Source organism: Caretta caretta, chromosome 3, assembly GCF_965140235.1.
Source record: "Caretta caretta isolate rCarCar2 chromosome 3, rCarCar1.hap1, whole genome shotgun sequence".
NCBI lineage: Eukaryota > Metazoa > Chordata > Testudines > Cheloniidae > Caretta > Caretta caretta.
The window spans coordinates 91,839,450-91,859,504 of record NC_134208.1 but is presented as its reverse complement, the minus strand read 5'-3'; the positions used below and the strand labels follow the sequence as shown (position 1 = coordinate 91,859,504).

The 20,055-nt window shown below is 43.8% G+C and overlaps 1 protein-coding gene across 3 annotated transcripts in view; it reads left to right on the top strand.

Annotated features, from left to right (window-relative positions):
• Positions 1-20,055, top strand: part of CEP85L (centrosomal protein 85L) — a 274,922-nt gene that overhangs the window by 135,727 nt on the left and 119,140 nt on the right. For all 3 annotated transcript variants that reach the window (XM_048844693.2, XM_075126660.1, XM_048844692.2), the window contains exon 3: positions 17,897-18,681. In XM_048844693.2, coding sequence (XP_048700650.2) covers positions 17,897-18,681 — 785 coding nt within the window. The remainder of the gene's footprint in view (positions 1-17,896; positions 18,682-20,055) is intronic.

Genomic DNA, 20,055 nt, shown 5'->3' with positions numbered 1-20,055 from the left:
AAGCCTTCCCCAGGCAGGGGGGTGTAAGGTTTTGGTGAGGATTTTGGGGGGAAACAAACTTTCCCAATAATAAATACCGGTTAGACGTTTGGTGGTGGCAGCAAAAGTCCAAGGGCAAAAGGTAAAATAGTTTGTACCTTGGGGAAGTTTTAACCTAAACTGGTAAAAGTAAGCTTAGGAGGTTTTCATGCAGGTCCCCACATCTGTACCCTAGAGTTCAGAGTGGGGAAGGAACCTTGAAAATACCTCACAAGGCAGACTTTGTACACAACATATCGTAATTATATGGCAGTGGTGAACTTGGGGGTTTCAGGGTACTGCTTTGAAGCACAGCATGCCACACACACCCTCCTTTAGTTTTACTGCAGGAGTTTAGTCACTGACTAATGCGGAGGCAGTGTGCCCAAGATCCTCCTCAGGTTTTGACCATACAACTTTCAAGTGTTGCTAAACAATGTAGTGTTACACACATGAGCCTTCACAGAGTTCTGTGTACCTTCTCTAGGAGTTGCTAGAAAACATCTCTTTGTATCTGTGTATCTTGTACCTCACAAGGCATATTTTGCACAAAACAGATCATAATTATATGACAGTGGTGAATATGGGGGTGCCAGGGTGCTGCTTTGAAGCACAGTTTACCACAGTAGTCTCTTAATTTTCCAAATACTGAATTCTACATAGCTATTTTTACTTTCCTCTGAATAGCCTACCCTTGTGGAGCAGGCATTCTGGAGTAAATCTGTTTCTTCAAGTGCTTCCTCATGTCAATTCCGTTCTAGGTGTGTGCGTGGCCAAGTGTACAGTTGTCAGATTTTTGCCTTGGCAGTATCTGTACGGTTGGCTGTGGTACTCTCTTGGGTGCCACGCTCATGTGCTGGTACATTAGGTGCTGCCGACCCTACGCCCTCTCAGTTCCTTCTTGCCGCCCGTGACGATTGGTTGGAGCACCTCATCTTGCATTGCAAGAACATTCGTGGTTCTTTACAGCCCATTGTCTATCTTCATTGTATATAGTTTTAGGTACTTAGCCATTAAGTTAAATGTTAGGTAGTTTTGTAGTTAGTCTTGGCTGGGACTTCACCCTGGAGTGGGGCATGCCCCGTTCTCCTGGCTTCAAACCATGCTTGTCATGCAATGGGCCAATGCCTATTAGTGACCCCCATGACAACTGCTTGAAGTGCTTAGGGGAGTCCCATAGAAAGGGCAAGTACAGAATCTGTAAAAGCTTTCGCCCTAGAACCCAGAAGGAGCAGGATATCCATTTGAGGGCCCGTGTCATGGAGGCTGCACTTCGTCCTGCGTCAGAGCCCTCCCGCTCGGACCGCAGGCCGAGCACCTTGTCATCGGTGCAGAATGCATCACCGGCACTGGGCTCCGCCCAGCACTGATCCCCCTCGCTAGTGCCTAAGAAGCTGCAAAAGAAGAAGATCACCCTGGCACCAGAGGGGAAAAGGGGCTTTGGGTAAAGGACCTATGTCAGGCCATGTGCCCGCTCTGGGGCTTCATGGGGGTACCGCTGTGTTCGGACCACCCAGCCAGACCAGGGATCCGACTCCCGGGAGCAGCAGGGGACTCGGTCTTCTCCTAGGGCCCTCGTTGCCCGAAGCAGCGCTGGCAGCTAAGAAACAAGCAGGCTGACTGTCACAGCAGTCACCACGCCAGGCACCAGACTCAGCTAAGACCCCAGCACCTAAGGATGAGCCAGTCATGGGACTGCCCTATAGGGCAGTGAAGCACCCTCCATCCCCAGACCACAGGCGTCGATCCCCATCTTCACAGCCTAGGACCTTGGCACCGTACCCTCGGTCTTTGGTCAGAAGGCCCAGATCCACGACATTGTGCTCCCCCCTCTCCCCCATGGGGCATGGGACACCGGAGTCAAGGCATTGGTCGCTGTATCCTTGGTACAGGTGAGCTTCCCACCAAAGATTGCCACTGCGCAGGTCACCTTTGCCTAGATGGTCTCCCAGACATAGGTTCCCACCGGGGTGGGATCGCTCCCCATCAGAACACCGGTCTTCACCTCCCCCTTACCACTCCCTGGCCAGGCACTGATCCTTGCCCTCCTCTCACTGATCGCTGCCCTGGGCCAATCAGCAAACTCAGGCCTCAGTGGCTCCGCCTTGGTTGCTGGTAGGGCAATGGTCTGAGTCGGATCAGGAGTTCAGCCCCTCACCAAGGAGGGGTGAATCAATGCCGACCTGCGAGACTGGTGTGGCATCTGCAGCAGTGTGGCAGCACAGACAGGTGGCCCGCTCAGTGGCCATATCCGATCCTGTGGTGCGTGCCCGTAATGTCAGTCCCATATTCCCACCAGTCTTCCACAACCGCCTCAGAAAAGCCTCCTCCGGGACCAGAGTTGGAACACTGCACCGAATCTGATGTGGGGGCAGCGCAGCAGGCTCCAACACCTAAGGAGCCATCCCCAGAGAAGGAAGGGGAACTTGCCCCTCCCCCGGCAGTGCAGTTCTCGTCGTCATTGTCTCCAGATGAAGCAGTGGCTGGTCCCTCCCAAACGGGCAGTCCCCCCTGACAATTTCAAGGATCACCAGGTCCTCCTTAAAAGGGTGGCTACCAATTCGAACTTAAATATTGAGGAGTTTGCAGAGGAGTCCAATGACCTCTTTAATGTTATATCCTCCTCCACCCTGGCCCGGGTCGCGCTGCCCGTCCACTTAAGATTGCCAAATCGCTGTGGCAGACCCCCCTCTTCCATTCTGCCTACTTCTAAGAAGGCGGAAAAGAAGTATTATGTCCCTGCAAAAGGGTTCAAATATTTGTACACACACCCTCCAGCGGCATCACTGGTCATGTCTGCTGTTAATGAAAGGGACAGGCAGGGCCATGTCAGTGGCATGCCAAAAAATAAAGATGCCAAGAGACTGGATTTGTTTGTCAAAAAAGTTGATTCCATGAGCAGCCTACAATTTCAGGTGTCTAACCACCAGGCCCTGTTAGGAAGGTACAGTTTTAATATGTACAAATTCAAGGAGGTCCTCCCACAGGACCAAGCTTAGGAGTTCACCGCTTTAGTAGAAGGCGGCACAACGGTGGCGAGAGGGGCGCTCCAGATGGCCTGGGATGCTACAGACTCTCCTCTGAGCTCACGGACTCAAGGCTCCATAGCCTTGAAGGCCTCTGTGCCACCCTCCACTCCTTGGGCCTTCATACTCCTCAGCGGGCGAGGAAGCTGTTCCATCCTCCATCTCCTCCACCTCCCCAGTCTAGGTCCTGGGGGCCTCCCCAGCTGAGCACCTACAGGAGAAAGGGTAGAGATGAGGGGTCAATGCGGCAGCACCCATCGTCTTCCTGTTGGTCTACTCAGCCTGTTCGCGCCCCCCCGGAACCAAGAAGGCTAGAAGCAGACATGGTGTGCTCGAGAATGGCGACCCAGTCCCAGGATCCACCCTCCCGCTTTTCCCTTGACCACCTGTCCCCCTTCCGGTCAGCCTGGTCTCGGCTGACCTCAGACCATTGGGTGCTCGAAATAATATCTTCAGGTTAAACCCTGCAGTTCACGGCCGTCCCTTTCTCTGATCCCCCTCCCCCGTCCCTCTTCAGGGACCCTTCTCAAAAGCAACTTCTCTTCCAAGAGGTCGAGAACCTCCTGCACCTGGGGGTGGTGGAGGAGGTCCTTCAGGACATGAAAGGAAAGGTGTTCTGCTCCCGCTACTTCCTAATCCCGAAAGCAAAAGCGGGCCTCAGACCCATTTTGGTCCTGGTTCAGCACATTGCTGGACCTCCCAGTGGCTGCTCTGTTACAGCTACTGCTCAGGCCGGACCTGCTGTCCCAAAACCATGGCAATCTCCTGCATCCAAACCTGACAGCGCTGCACCTGACGGCTTGTCTGCTGCATGATTAATGCAGAGGAACAGGAGTGCTCGGTCAGTGCCCAACAGGTCCTGTTGGGCAGCAGAAAGCCCTCCACCAGAGCAGCCTACCTGGCCAAATGGAAGTGGTTTGCTTGTTGGACCTCTGATAAAGGCATTCGGCCTGAGTGGGCCTCCCTGCAGTTAATCCTGGACTACCTTCTGCATCTCAAGCTCCAAGGCCTGACCCTTTCATCGATCAGGGTCCACTTGGCTGCTGTCTCAGCTTTCCATTCACTGCTTGAGGGTAGGTCGGTTTTCACCCAGGACGTGACTGCCAGGTTCCCCAAGGGCCTCGAGTGCCTCTGCCTGATCGTCAGGGACCCTGTCCCTCTTTGGGACTTGAATGTCCACCTGGTTGTCCATCCACATGTTCATGTCCCATTACGCACTTACCCAGCAGGTCCAGGATGATGATGCTGGCTTCGGTAGAGCAGTACTGCAAGCTACCAGACCAGGGGTTCTCAAACTTCATTGCACTGCGACCCCCCTTCTAACAACAAAAATTACTACACGACCCCAGGAGCGGGGACTGAAGCCTGAGCCCACCTGAGCCCCGCTGCCCTGGCTTGGGGGGCCAAACCAAAGCCTGAGCCCTGCTGCCTGAGCCCAAGGGCTTCAGCCCCAGGCAGGGGGCCTGTAACCTGAGCCCCGCCACCCAGGGCTGAAGCCGTTGCGCTCGGGCTTTGGCCTCAGCCTCAGAAAATCTAACGCTAGCCCTGGTGACCCCATTATCCACTGTCCTGCCCTTCTGTCAGAGTTGCTGGCAAGAAGGAACTGAGAGAATGTAGGGTCGTCTGCGCCTAATATACCAGCACGTGAGCGTGGCACTCAAGGGGGCACCACAGCCAACTCTACGGATATTGCTAAGAAAAAAATCTTTGACGACTGTGCACATGGGCGTGCACACACATTCCTTGAATGGAATGGACACGTGCAACACATCTCTAAGAACAACAATTACGAAAAGTAGGTAACTTTCCTTTATAATCTTTTGACTACCCCAGGTTATTGTTCAATAAATGACAGCTGTCTGATTTGCCTCTGACTGCTGTGTCCTGCCTCCACCACAGAGGCCACTTTTAGATGACCTTCCAGTTGTATGCATAATACATAGGCCCTTAATTCAGACACAAAACATAATTTGTCATTTGGTATCAAGGGCCTCTTAAAAATTACAGTAACCATCCTTTCGTTGCTGTTTTAGTTAAGATTTATTTTTCAAGAAAATTCAAATGTGGAGGTTGGATATGTTGATTTGTAAAAGAAAATATTTAACGGGGGAAAAATAAGCAACAAAATTAGAGTGGGAATTGTACTGAAATTCTTAAATTTCAAATTTTAAATGTATATGTTTTCAGAATGGGGGCCCAGAGTTTCTTTATGCTGAGGCCATTTAGTGTTGCACTGTCTCTGCAACGCAGGTGTAAGGCCATTATCATAGGTGCCGACTCCAGGAGTGCTCCAGGGCTAGAGCACCCATGGAAAAAAATTAGCACCCATCGGCAGCCAGCCCTCCCCTCCCTCCCCCCGTTCTGCGGCATGCAGGAGGCCCTGAGAGGGAGGGAAGGGGGAAAAGCGGGGGATGGGATGCACTTGGGGGAGGGGATGGAATTTGGGTTGGAAGAGGTGGGGCGGGAAGAGGTGGGGTCAGGGTGGGGGTTTGGAGGAGGGATGGGGTGGGGGCAGGAAGAGGTGGGGTGAGGGTTTGGGTTAAGGAGGCGGGTAGAGGCGGGGTCTGGGGCAGAGTGGGGGGTTGAGCACCCACAGGGCCCAGAGGAAGCCAGTGCCTATGACCATTATAACTGGCAACAAGCAGATCACCTTGCCTAGGGGAATCCTATGAATAGAGTGCAGCCAGCGTTAGCCGCTACCCACAGCTCCTGAATTAGAGGCATGGCTGGGGCTTCCCTGTGCACTTGGGATCCACAGCTGCCATAAAAACTTCTTGGGGACATTGATAACCAGTATGATTTAGAGCAGCCTTCCAGTTTCTCTTGACCTATGCTAAAGGACCAGCCTGATGCACAACTGGCCTCAGACTCAGGGACTGCAAAGATGGGTTAAAGGCATCTTTGGATCCACCCTTCTCCTGAATTGCACTGTGTACTCCTCCATTGCAGCTGAAGATCAGGAGGCTTGGCCCGGTTTAGTGGTAGGTAGGGCCCTACCAAATTCACGGTCATAGGATTTTAAAAATGATAAATTTCATTATTTCAGATATTTAAATCTAAAATTTCCTGGTGGTGTAACTGTAGGGATCCTGACCCAAAAAGGGGTTGTGTGGTGGGCGGAGAGGTTGCAAGGTTATTATGTGGGGGTGGGGTCACGGTATTGTCACCCTAACTTCTGCACTGCTACTGGTGGCGGTTCTGCCTTCAGAGCTGGGCAGCTGGCCAGCAGCCACTGCGCTCCGGCTATCCAGTTCTGAAGGCTGTGCAGAAGTAAGGGTGCTAATACCGTGACTCCTCCCCAGTAACCTTGCAACTCCCCCAATATCCTCTTTTGGGTCGGGACCCCCAGTTTGAGAAATGCTGGTGAAATCTGTATAGTATAGGGTAAAAGCACACAAGACCAGATTTCACATGTGAGACCAGATTTCACGGTCCATGACCCATTTTTTCCAGCTGTGAATTTCGTAGGGCCCTGCTCCATAGGATATGTCTACACTGCATTTGAACATCTGTAGCTGGCCCCTTGTCAGTGGGCTCAAGCTTGTGGGGCTTGGGCTCTGGGGCAGTAAAATTGTGGTGTAGGTGTTTGGGCTGGAGCCTGAGCTCTGGGACCCTATGAGGAGGATCCCAAAGCCCGGCTTCCAGCCTGAATGTCTACACTGCAGTTTTACAGCTTCTCAGCCCAAGTCTGCTGACCTGGGCCAGTCATGGGTGTTAGGTCTACATTGCAACTGATCTTATGAGTTTACAGGCAGAAGGGACCACCAGATCATCTAGTCTCAACTGCTGTATATCATAGGCCACTGAATGCCACCCCGACACCTCCACACCAAGCCCAACAGCCAAAATTATACCAGACCATTGCAGCCCTCAGGAGGCTAAACCAGTGTGTGCAACAGGGAGAGTACGGGAGTGATTGAGGTGTACTGGTTGAGGCAGTTTAAAAGTAAGATGAGTCTTCACCCTTATCTCACATCAGATCCTTACTGAACCTTTTTTCAAGTTCAAATCCCCTGTTTGAGGTTCTCATTTTCTTCCAGAAGCAGCATTCAGACAGTTTCAGGAAGACGGAGGCGATCACTTCTTTCCTCACTCTCTAACTGATGGGTTTTATCTTCAATAAGAACTTACTGGGGAGCTTTCAGAGGTTGGGATATGTATCCATTGCTTATCCTACTGAACTTTGAAAACCTTTTTTGAGCATTGCCACTAATCTGAGTAGGCAGTTACTATAATGTTTTATGTCTTGCTTAAAAACACCCTCAAGGAGCAGCTTTGATTGATATATATTCCCCCCCTCCCCAAAATGTATATGAGAGTGCCTTTTGAAAAGTCAGCTTTCCCATGCTGAATCCTGGGAGTTCTGCCTGTACTTCTCAAATGGCTCTGAATTTTTTGTTTAATCAAAAATTCTCTTTGCAGCGTCTGCCTGGTCCTGTCCCTCTGAGACCAGGGTTTGCAGAGCACAAAATATTGTTAGGTTTACATTTTATAGTTAATCATTCCTTTCTAAAAGGTTTATTTGTTCAAATCCACTGAAATGTTTTTTTGCTTCTTGAGGTTTGCGTTATTTTTTCCAAGAGCCCCTATTTTTTTCCTTTTAATGAGCAGAAAGTGAAAGACTTTATGCTTGATCCTTTCAACATATATGTACTGCATATTTAAAATGGAGTATTAATGTGATGTAATTTGGATGTACATCATGTTGGATCACCCAGTTTCATCTTCACTTGGAGCATAACTTCAGACCATATTTGTAATGAACCATGTGTATGCAGGAGAATGGGTATCTCAACCAGGCGTGTCTCTTCTCAGTCTCTTTTTTGTTTTGTTTTTTATGTATTCGGTGCAGTACTCCTGAATTGAGAGGGTGTCTGTTTGCATTTTGCAAGCTAGTTAGGTAATGGCTTCTAAAGATCAAAGTAGAGGGTTCTTCCCCTCTCCCATGACATGCTTCAGCATGCTCGAATGGCAGCAGTGTTTCCACAATGTGTCCATGCGTAAGAGGTCTTAAGAGATGTGATTCTGAGAGAGCCGTCTTTTTCTTTGCCCCATTACTTTAAAGAAAAAATTCTAGATTACAGCAACCAAGGCTATAGGAAAAATGTAGTGTAAAATTGAAGGTTATGTGGGGATGAATCCTGAAGCACAATGATGATGGTTTTAAATAAGTCCCTGGTGGTGATGCTTTGTGGCATTCTGCACAGCATGTGTGAATGCCAGGGGTTGGGAGATTTTATGAAGATAATGGACTTTAAAAAAGAGAAATACCACCATTTAACATCCTAACATTACCGTTTAAGAGGAGTGCAACACTGTTACAAATACTAAGAAAGTAAACTTTCTACAGCATGTCCTCTGCCAGTACTGTGTGTTTTGAGGGGGAAGGGTAGATCTGAACATAGCAAGGGAGCTTGTATGTACTGAAAGCAAGACCTACGCAGAAGGAAAACAGAGGTGAGTGACTTAACTAGTCCATCTGTGTGATATTGGAGTGAATAAAATATGATTTGCCTAACTAATCAGTTATGACTTTCAGCTTAATTCAATGAAATTTTACCTCATGTACTTAATTTAGAAATAAAAAGGGTATTTGAGTTTTGAGGTAAGGACTGAAGAGTAAAGCTGAGTGTAACTGGGATCCTTGCCATCTGGCCAAACACAATGCCATATAGCTGATAACCTAGCAGGAGGAATTGTGGGAAATGGGTGAGGTGTGACTTTTGGCAAGAAGGGAGGTGGGGGAGGGGTGCGTACCAGGCATTTGCTGCTCCCCTCTGTAGGACAAATACTCATTGGTTCCACCAGCAGCTACTGAGTGTTGGTGGCAGTACTAATATTTCAGCGTATGTATGACTTTGATACATCTGTAGGTAGATGGAATTTCAAGGGAAATAAAAACAAATGTAACAAAATCATCCTAGTTGTGATTTTTTTCATCATATCTGAGCAGCAACATGAATTACAGGCCCTGAGCAGCTGTTGATAAGGTTGACTTTAGGATTTTTGTTTTTGTGTGTCTTGTGAATTGTGTGTGCTTTGAATGACTTGCCTACCAAAACAAACCAAATGGTGATTTTTTAAAAAAAACACCACCACTTAAAAATGACGGAAACATTGTAGACTACATCCAATATTCTAGGGAGCAGTTTAGAATAATGTGATGTATTGATTCTGATTTGTTTGCAGTCCATTGCTTAGGTAGACAAATTCTGGTCAGCACAATGACTATGTAATTACTTACTCACTACCGGCAGTGCTTCATTTTCTTAATTCGCTTTTAGAAATGGCCCTTATCAAAACTGCTTCCTATCTCAAGCGATCATGTAAAGACCTAGAATGTGACGTATTTAAATATTGCAGCAATAAGCACTATGGCACCATTTTTCTTTTTGCTTTCCCTCTCCCCCCCCCCCCCACACCCTTTTCTTAGTAGTAGTAGTAGTCTTATTCGTATTTTACATGTAGAGTATACATTTTAAAAACGTTTTTCCCTAAAAAGTCAAAACACGATTCACTGTGGTTTTTGAAAAAGCTTCTATATTTAACAGCTAGACAAGGAGTTCAGACTTGCTGTCTATAACCTTCGGTGAACATGCCCTCAGATACAAGGGAACTCTCATGCAGGATCAGATTCTTTGTCCATCTAGTTCAATATGTTGGTTCTGACAGGGGACAATATAAAATGTTTTAAAGGAGCATTCATGAAAACCCATAATGGACCTATACAGAATGTCCAGGCCATAGGAGAAATTTCTTTTTAATTCCCATTTGTTAGTAATAGGTTTGTGCTATTAATCATTTTAATCTGATCTAATGAAAGTCATTATCCATATAAATGTATAATCCTTTTTCAGATCTTGCTGATCTGTTGCCCTCAAGGAGTTCCACCAGTTTATTATGTTGTATTTTAAAAACTTCACATAAATACCCCTTCTTATCAATTTTAAACATTTTGCCTTTCAATGTCTTTGGCTGTGCCCTTGTTTTTTATGATGGTAAGTAAAGGTGCCAATTTAGTTCTTCTTTACCAGTCGTTACTTGCTGTACCTTTTGTCTCTTCTCTTAACTAAGTAGTCCTTAGTGTTTCAAATTATCCTTGTACAGAAGTCGTTACACACTTTAGTTTTTCTCTTCTGTGTCTGGACTCGTATTTTTATTATATAAAGATAGATAGCTAATATCTGTCTGTTTATATTTTTGGGAGATGCTTGTTTGAAGGAATATGTTTATTTTCCTGCAGTAATTACAACTAAATTATCCTTTTTTAATGTTTTTGGCATGCTAAAATTTGAAAGTAGTACAGAGAGACTCCAAAGGATGTGTGGTGAAGTACATATGTAAATCATCACAGTGGTATCACCATTGGCAGCTTTTTGTTGAATCATGCAAATGCATTTTTGCTTTTAGAGAATGGTAAATCAGCCTTTTCAGTGGTCTTTTTTTGTTTGGACTGGTTATTTGCTTGTCCAGTTTAAGGTCCTCCAACCGCTTTGCAGTGGCTTATCCCCTCTACATCAAAGCTTCCCAGTCCAGCCATAATCGTCAGATAGATGGAAACAAAGGAAAACACATGGCTTGTGGCTGCAGCGCTAAAAACTTTCTTGACAGGGCCCCAAATCTTCAATTTTGATTAAATCCTCATCACTAGCTCAAATTCTCATTGTTCTCAGCAACTGTTTAGAGAAGGCTTGTACATGCTCCCACCCCCTCATGAGCCAGATGTGATGATTTATTGCAGAGACTGTGTGAGTCATGATCTGGCTGGTTTTAAATCACTTGTGGCTGTGTCACAGAGGTCTAACTAAGAGTTGCAGCAAGCATTGTTTGGAGAATCATTCTGAAAAGATGACATGCAGCTGAGCACAGAACTTCTGTACACCCCAATTTAAGGGCTTTTTTAGCAAGCTCTTAAGATAGGAATATCTGCCTTCTCTAAACCTTCTGATTGCTAAAAATATTTTTATTTCTGTAATAAGTACTTTCTTGGATCACAGAGGTAGTTTAAAGTATGGGGTTTTTTGGGCTATTTTTTAATACCTGCATTTTCTTCAGTGATCAGGACTTCCTAATTATAGCCCAGATAAAATGCCAGACTTGAAAGCCTCTGATACTAGGAAAGCCCACTGATTTCAGCAGCACTGGGGATGTACGTGCCACACAGTATTTGCTCTTATTAAAACTGTGCAAATGAGTTAAGTGGTTGCTCTGGCTTTCTGAGAGAAGAAAACACTTTGGTACCGATGAGGAAACTGTGATAAATAGGATGCATCCGATGAAGTGAGCTGTAGCTCACGAAAGCTTATGCTCAAATAAATTTGTTAGTCTCTAAGGTGCCACAAGTCCTCATTTTCTTTTTGCGGATATAGACTAACACGGCTGCTACTCTGAAACCTGTGATAAATAGTGACACACTCATAAATGAGGTCTCTTAAGCAACTAGTTTCACTTTACCTCTAAAATGGCAAATTCAAGTTCAGTAATGTAGGATTTTGTATACTAACCAGTATAGTATTATCAAAGCACCACATATATAATTTGTAGCCTTAAAACTACATCTAGTGAATTTTAAAACAAAATATTATGGTGGTAGACAGGATGGATTTGATTTAAATCACTAGCCAGGAAGACTCGATTAAATCATGGATTTCTACATAAAAGTGCGTTCTTGTTGGTTGTTATAACCTTAATACATATTCTTCACAGGTAGAGGAACTTCATTAAAATATTCCTAAACTGGGTCTCTTTTATGGCCTACTGCCATTGTAGGTTTTCTCTTCTAGTGAGAGAATGGTAGGGTAGATCTCAAATCAATGAAGGCTACACTCAAACAGTTTCACTTTTGTTTCTCTTGCCTGTCCCTCCCTTCTCACATTTATCTCCAGACTTCTTCTTGTCCAGATCTATTCTGCCCCCAACAGTCTTCTATTCATTGAATTTTTTTGAAACTTTGCACTTTTAGAGAGAGGTAAGGGAGTGACTCTGTACACAAATCTGCAGAGGGACAATAGGGTTGAGGTCTGTTATTTCTCACTTCTATATCTTTATTTATTTTAAAACATTTTTGCTGTTAACAAGCATGTTATCTCTGGAGACACAAATCCACAGTTCGAGAACTGCAAAACTAAGAATCTCTGATGGTATCTTCTAGACTGAGCACTGAGTCCCATTGGGTAGATCGAAAGATTAGCCTAAATAATCTATACAGAAGCCCCTGGTACCCCATAAGATTGGGTCCTAATCCATGAACCAATGCAACTCATTTACAAAACTTTTCTTAAATATTACATGAATATATTCTCATACTATAGAATTAGAATTTATAACCCTTATTCCATGATGAGATACATTCTAGCTCAAATATATCTTTATCTTTAGATATGTTTTTTCCTCAAAAGCATTTTATCAAAAAAGTCTGATTTTTAAAAAAAATACAATTTATTTTTGTTAAATCATTGATTTTTTTTTTTTATCCACCCTGGTGGTAGATGAGTCTTTCTTTCCTTAACTAAGTCCCAAATTTTTGCTTCTGTTTTCCTTGTTAAAAATGTGCTCACAAACACCTAATATGGTATAAGGAAGATGCATAATTCAGCTCCCTGTCCTGCTTTAGATGTTAGGATTATTGGACATACCAGGAAAAACACAGAAACCTGAACATAGATTTAGCAGGTAAAGAATTGAAGTTCTTCTTTAAAGGGACTCAGGTAAGTAGTTTGGGACAATTTCAGTTTTTATTCACTGAATAGATACATTTTTCATTTATTAGTAAACACAAGTTTTTAATTATATAAACATTCCTATGTGGTTGGTGATGGAGAGAGCAAGCAGAGGGAGTACAGTGTTGGAAGCACTGGGATACTGTATAACAACCAAAAAATGTTGTTTTTTGCCAGTTTCAATCTTGCTGCATACTATCCAAGACACGTGGAAAACCCTTTTTCATTAGTATCACTGAAGTCAGAATTTGGCCCATATTTCCCCTCTTGCAAGTCTCCCTCCCTCCAGAAAGTGAGTTGGATAAGACTTTCTAGCCGCTCCATCCCCGGGCCATAATTTAATATACGTGATGTATCTGACTCAGAAAGTGACCCAGGAGGTTCCCTTAGTTATTTTAAATCAGTATTTTGATTCGCCTAAAGGGACAATATCAATGTTAAAAATAATATTTCTGATGTTGTATTATAAACTTTATTGAACAGACAAGGAGTAAATTGAGCATGTAGGAGGATAAAAAAAGATCTGGGCCTTCTCTCAAATGAGAATTCTGCTTTTTTTTTTTTTTAAATAGGACCAGGATTGAGTCTGTTCCCTTTGATTTCATCCCAGCAGTGCAGTGCTGAGAATAAACTAATTCAGAAGTATAATACACTAAGTAATAACTAGCACATTTAAAATATACCCCTGTCTAGTAGCTGGTTGTACTCTTTTGACGTATATAAATAAATTGTACAATTTATTTAGGTGTAATGCCGGAGATTCCAAATTATCTGTCTATTTGACCTGTTGGTTTGGGCAATACTTGTTTGTCACGAAAATGTTGTACATGTTAGCTAGGTATTTTAGGGAATTTTATGGCGGGGGGGTTAAGAAAATAGGATAATTGGAAAAGCAATTCATTTTATTATATACCATAGGATATGATTATGATGTAGTCTTAGAGGAAACCCAGGAATAACTTCCTCCATTTTTTTTCTGCTTTTTTTTTTAAATTTTATTACCAAGAAGATTGTTTAACAGAAAATTTTAAGAACCTTGAGCCAGTAAGGCAGCATCAATAATAATGCCTGTAAACTTTACATAAAAACTGATCCAATAAAATGGAGCCTATTTGATGAGAAATGCTGAAGTCTGAATGTTGTGTGGGTTCCAAATTTCGTCTTGTTGTTGGATGAAGTAGTGCTTTAATTCCTACCCTTACTCCTGACTTTTTGTAAGGAAAAATTTGTGTTTTGGATTGAGTCCTTTTCTTGGTTGGTTATGGCTAAATGGAACAGTTTCATTGCCACAGGAGAAATATCACAATTCAGGGTCTTTCTGATACTTTTTCTGGGTGATTTTCTTTTCTCTCATGTGGGGTTTTTTATTTATTTTATTTTTTTAAACCCCATGCAGATTTGGGCTGTTCCGTTTTTGAGATTCTTTCTATAAAATCATTGCTCCATTTGCATGGCCTGTGGCATAGGTCCCTGAACTTCCTGGGCTCCATAGTAATGGAGGCTCCAGCCTATTCCAAGGGTTTACTTTCCTATTGGAAAAAAGCCGCATAAGAACTTGTGTGGCTGCCTTGTCCTGTTCCTCTTCCACTCTCTGACTTATTCCGTTGCCAGGTATGATGTCGGTACAGAACAGACTACACCAGCATTTTACCAGTGCATGTGATTTCTTCTTGAAATCACTGCTAGCTGGGGTTTTAAATGGGTAGCGCAGCTCAACATGTCTTCCTGGTTCACTGCTCTGAAAATGGATTTCAGCCAAGAGAGGCAGGCACTAGGCAGAATATTTCTTCCTCCAAAAAAGAATGGAAGTGGGATGGGGAGGCAATTTCTTTTCTGTCCCAACACCAATGCAGGGAATGGGATCTCACAAAGATTAGTGATGGGAGTGGGGAGACAGAGATCCCCAAACTGTAGGTGTTCTCCTCTACCCAAGTTTCTTTCACCCCCGTCCCCCCCCCCCCTTTTTTTTTTTTTTTTAAATACTGCAGGGCCCAGCCCGCTTTCCATGGTAAAGCCATACAAGGAAGTTACTCTAGCCCTGTGGATGTTGTCTTTCATATTTTCTTACATAGGTGTGCGGGAACAATGAGAATTGGGAGAGTTGTGCCTGTGAATGGTGAGTAGGAGTGTTGAGGAATTGGGTGCTCCTTGTTATTTAGGTTTGTAGTAAAAGAAAGTGTCTTTCCCAAAGTTCAGTCACCCCCACAAGCAGCATCTGCAGAGTGCTGGTTCATGTTAATTGATTTGCCCTTGAACCCTGATCGTGACTGGGCTAGTTTTGTGGTTCCCCAGGAACTCTGGTACTAACTGTAAGGATTTTGAGGAGAAAAAACAGTAAAGACTTCTTCTTCTTTTTTTTTTTTGTCAAAAATGTAACCAAAAAGTCTCATGGAGTTTAATTTGCAGATGGTTGAGTAAGTAATAATGCTTTAATGAGCTTCAGAGTGGAACAACGTGAGATCACGGGTAAGGTTAAGCCATGTGACTTAATGGAAGCTGGTGAGAGGATTAGCTGCTTACTTCTGGTTGTCTACAGGCTCTGATGGTAAGCAGCAGTTGCTGGCTAAGGGAGAGCTGTCAGTCGGATCCCAGTAACCTCTGTCTCACCTTTTTGTTGTTTTCGCTTACCAGTCTCTCTCTGAACAGTGTCTCCCTGATGTCCTCTGTGTACATTTTCATATTTCTGCTTGGGGTTGGAGATGCAGGGATAAGTGCAAGAAATGACAGTATGATCCTTTCATTGTATAGATACCCATTTATATAACTATATACAGTAACTCACTTAGAAAAAACTCCACTTAACTTTAGAGTGAAGTTGGCTAAACTATATAGCCCGCCAACTCAAACTGTAAAAAGCAAGGAAACAGTTAAGTTATTCACCACTTCGTGTACACTCTATCAATCAGTTCTCCTTCTCAGTCTCTGCTGCCTTCCTTTTACCACGCAGAGCCTGAGCATCTTCACCTACATCACAAACAGCTAATGGGTATCCTCACACTGTAGCTGTGTGTCTTGATTATTTGTTTAGGCTTGGTGTGGCCTCCCTAAATTATGCTGTATGCAGATCTATGTGGTTTTGTGTTGGTAATAAGCAAAATTTAGTGCCATATTGCAAATGGTGGCTGCAATGTTTGTTTTTTTTCCCCTGTAGTATTTAGGGAAGATTTCCTCAATGGTATCTGGTGTTAGTATTTGTTTTTAAAATTTGTTACTTATTTTTATGTAGAAATTTCAGAATTGAAATGTGTTTGTTTTTATATATATAGCATGTTCAGCTGGGGCGTGTGCAGGAATAAAAATTGACTCCTTTTGGGGTGACAAGTTCTGTGTTTTCCCCCCTGCAGCCCTAGGGCCGGAGGAGCTCCCCACCCATGCTCAACCCCTCATGCGGTACCAGTGACCCCCTCTTGACCAATCTTTGTTGCCTGCTCTGCTCACTGCCACACTACTATTGGTTAGGAGGATTGTCACTCCGTATCATCTCAGCAGAAAATTGATGGAGGCAGAGAAGAGGGTGGGGTGGGTGAGCTCTGGAGAATGCAGGCTCCTGACAGAGGGGAGGGATCTGGCTGCCCAGTGCTGTAGCTCAGAGCTCTGCGTGGGCATGCACTGCAGTACAAAACATGGGGGGCAGGAGTCTTTCCCACCCCTCCCCCCCAGCCCCGCGGTTGGAGCGGCTTTCTCTCCCCTTGGGGCCAGAGGAGTTCTGTGCCCCAACCTATTACAGGGATGGAGAGGCTGTGCCCCTGCTTGCCCCAGCTTGTGCATGCCCCTGATGCTCAGTGTTAAGCATGCAGTACAACGTGTTACATGGACATTGGACTTGACCTTCACAGCATCACTGTGAAGGTCACTGTGAGCATTACATCACTGTGAGCATTATAGCTCCATTTTCTCCTCCATAGTGTGCGTGCACACACTTGCACAGCTCTTTTGCTGATCAGCCTGCTTCCTTGTCTTCACAGGATGTCTGGTGAATCACGGATGGTTGTTGACAGTGAGAGAGAATGGCAGTAGCTAGCAGAACTTGGCTGTTTCATTGCAGAATCTTGGCGTAACTCAATTATTTTAACCTAAATAAAGGGAATAATTGTTTGTGGTTTAATTTGAAAATGTCATAAGTGGCTTATTTCAAATACACTGCCTGTATGTATGAGGTTCAGAGAGAGAAATTTGGAATTTGTGGTGACTGATTGTTTAACTAGAGGAACCAAAAAAAATGCACATTTCAAAAAGGGAGCACTTCAAATTGTTTCCTCTGCAAAATTTAATAAATATATTTGCAAACAATATAATGCATAGAAATTCATTTTTTCTTGAAAATTTGTTATTTCATATTTGGAGACTAAGTAGGATTGATATGTGGCTGAGGGAATTTTTAAACCTGCTCTAATTAAAAATTTCAGTGCAGTCTTGATTATAGAGTTGCTACTGATATCTCTGTAATATGCAAACAATCAAAAAATATTTTTCCCGCATTTAAGAGAGTCTCTACAGCCTACCACTTATGTTGGCAAAAGTTATGTCGCTCAGGGGTATGCGGGGAAAAAAACATTCCTGAGTGACATAAGGTTCGCTGGCATAAGTGGTAGTGTACCCAGTGGTATGTCAGAAGCTCTCCCACCGATGTAGCTACTGCTGCTCGTTTGGAGTGGTTTAATTATGTTGATGGGAGAGCTCTTGCCTGTCAGCATAGAGCAGCTGAGAGAGATCTTACAGTGGCACAGCTACATTGGTATAGCTGTGTTGCTGTAATGTCTCTAGTGTAGACATAGCCTAAATAGAAATCTTGGCAACTTTATGACAGTGTTTAGATGGAAAACATTCCCCTGAAACACTGGCAACCCAAAAGAAAAAATAGTAGTGAAACTGGCCAGTGTACACCATTTTCATTGTCCTTACTTTGCAACATTCACAGAAAGGAAACAAATGTTTTTTATGTGGGTTTCAGATTTATCAGTTCTAATAACTCTGTTTCATGGAATGTGTTTTTAATATGACTGTGTCCCATTAAGAAATTACTAGAGGATATGCCTGCTGCTTTAGCATTTCGTCCTGAGTTTGACATTTGATCAGTATTGCTGTCACAGCTTGTGTTGCGTTTATTTACGTGATAAATCTTTTTTTTCCCAGATCATTCAACGTCAAGTGGTACTTCCTTGTTTAAGCCCAGCCGATCACTGGTCTCTATTCCCACTGCCCATGTGATGCCGTCTAATGCCAGCTCTTCACTTTCCAAACACAGGGAAGCTCTGAAGTCTGACTGCTCACAATGGAGTACAAACCTTTTACGGTCAGGAGGAAGTCGAAATCTGGACATAGTGGACAATTCTCTTGACATGAAGGATGTGAGGCCTGTAAGGAAATGGTCGTCCTTGTCTAAACTCGGCACACCAGATAGCTGCAGTCAGGATGAAAGTGTCCTTTCAGGGGACTCCAGGTCTAGTACTGACAGATCAGGGAGAGACAAGACCATGTCACCACAATTAAGAACAAATGGGCCAAGTTGTTTGCATAATAGCATGGAGTTGCTAAAAGTTGAGGACAAAGAAACTGGGAAAAAACGATCTTCTACGTTGGATTGCAAATACAAATTTGAAAGTTGCAGCAAAGAAGACTTTGGTGTTTCAGACACCTCAAATAGGAGACATGTCTTTGACATGACCTACAGTGCCTTACCTGAAAGCAAGCCCAACTCAGCCAGCTGTGAGGCTTTTGGGCATCGATATGCAACGCTGGGACAGCAGGCTATGAACGGAGTACCCATTCAGCCTTCAGTGAGGACTCAGATGTGGCTTACAGAACAGTTGCATGCAAATCCTCTGGACTGTAGGACTGCTGAGGAGACGTACGGTTTGGCGGCTTGGCAGCTGCAGCAGCTTGAAGATCTTACAACGGGAAATGAGCACCCGATGCAGGTAAGAATAGAAATTTGGTGTTTGCTGCCATCAGGTGGGCAGCAAGAGACACCGCATCCGGCATGTTTTTATTAAGTGTTTCAGGTGGGGAAAGTATTCTTATCTCATCTCATCCAGTGCTATTGTTGGTTTTTAAACTTTTAAGCTGTTTGTATAATTTAATGAAAAACTGACTGCACTAGAGCTTCATCATTATCTGAGTGCCAGCAAAGTGTGCTCCAGTTAATTTACAGCTCCTGGCAGTTAATTATACCAGACAATTTACCCAATCTATATGAGAGCAGCATCTATACTTCCTGCAACTGTGTAATATATAGGGTATATCTAGTCACATTTTTGTGTCATTTTAAAAGAACCTTCAGTTGAAATGGTGTGATGTATGCTTGAATGGACTTTATAATCTGAATTGATTTATAAGGAAGCGCCGTTTCTTTTTTACTTGAAACAGATTCATAGTAGACAATGACCCTCACATACTGCAAGGTTAGTTACTTCATAAATGTTCCTAATAGCCTCATTTATAAACCACACTCTGATTATTAGTGTTGACATGTTATAACTTCTGTTTTTCTAAAAAAATCTAAGCATTCAAGATTGTCCCCCTCTATTTTGTATGAAGGTAAAATTTAACATGGTTTAACAAAAATAAAGCATTACATATATTACAATTATTATTTCAAAACATATCCATTTATATGCATGTCTGTTTGCAAATACTGCCATCAACACAGCTCAGAATAATTTGTGTTCAAGGGCAGAACAAGGACAGGGAAAACAAACAGTTTTTATCACTTTGGGTAAGCTCAGTGATGCTTCTGCTTTTCTAATTTTCAAGATTGTAACAAATCTAAGACACACGATTTTGTTTAAAACCTTTTTTATGTTGTCTTTAAAATTTTTTTGGAGTCCATTTCTCTCCAACTGTTTAAAAATTCAGTTCCCTTTGTCAGGCTGTAACTTTAGGGGAAGTGTTCCGAACTGTCATGCAGGAGACCAGCATTCGACTGCTGAGCTAATAGCCCTGGTCTAAACTACAAATTTATGTTGGGCTTCTCCCATCGGCATATTTACCAAGAGGTGGAGTACCTAAGGCGACGGGAGAAGCTCTCCCATCAGCATAGGTACTGTCTTCACTAAGCGCTACAGCCATGCAGATGCACTGCTCTAAGTGTAGGCAAGTCCTTACTCTGACATTTGTGGCTAGCATAGGGTGGGAATGCTGAGGAACTGTGCACAATTGTTTGGAGTACAGTGGGAGCATTGCTTAACAACAGCAGAAGCATTTATGCAGCTGATTAATGAGTGATGTCTATAGATCACATTTCAAAGCCTACCTGTTCTCCTTCAAGTGAGAGGTTGGGGTTGTGGCTCACA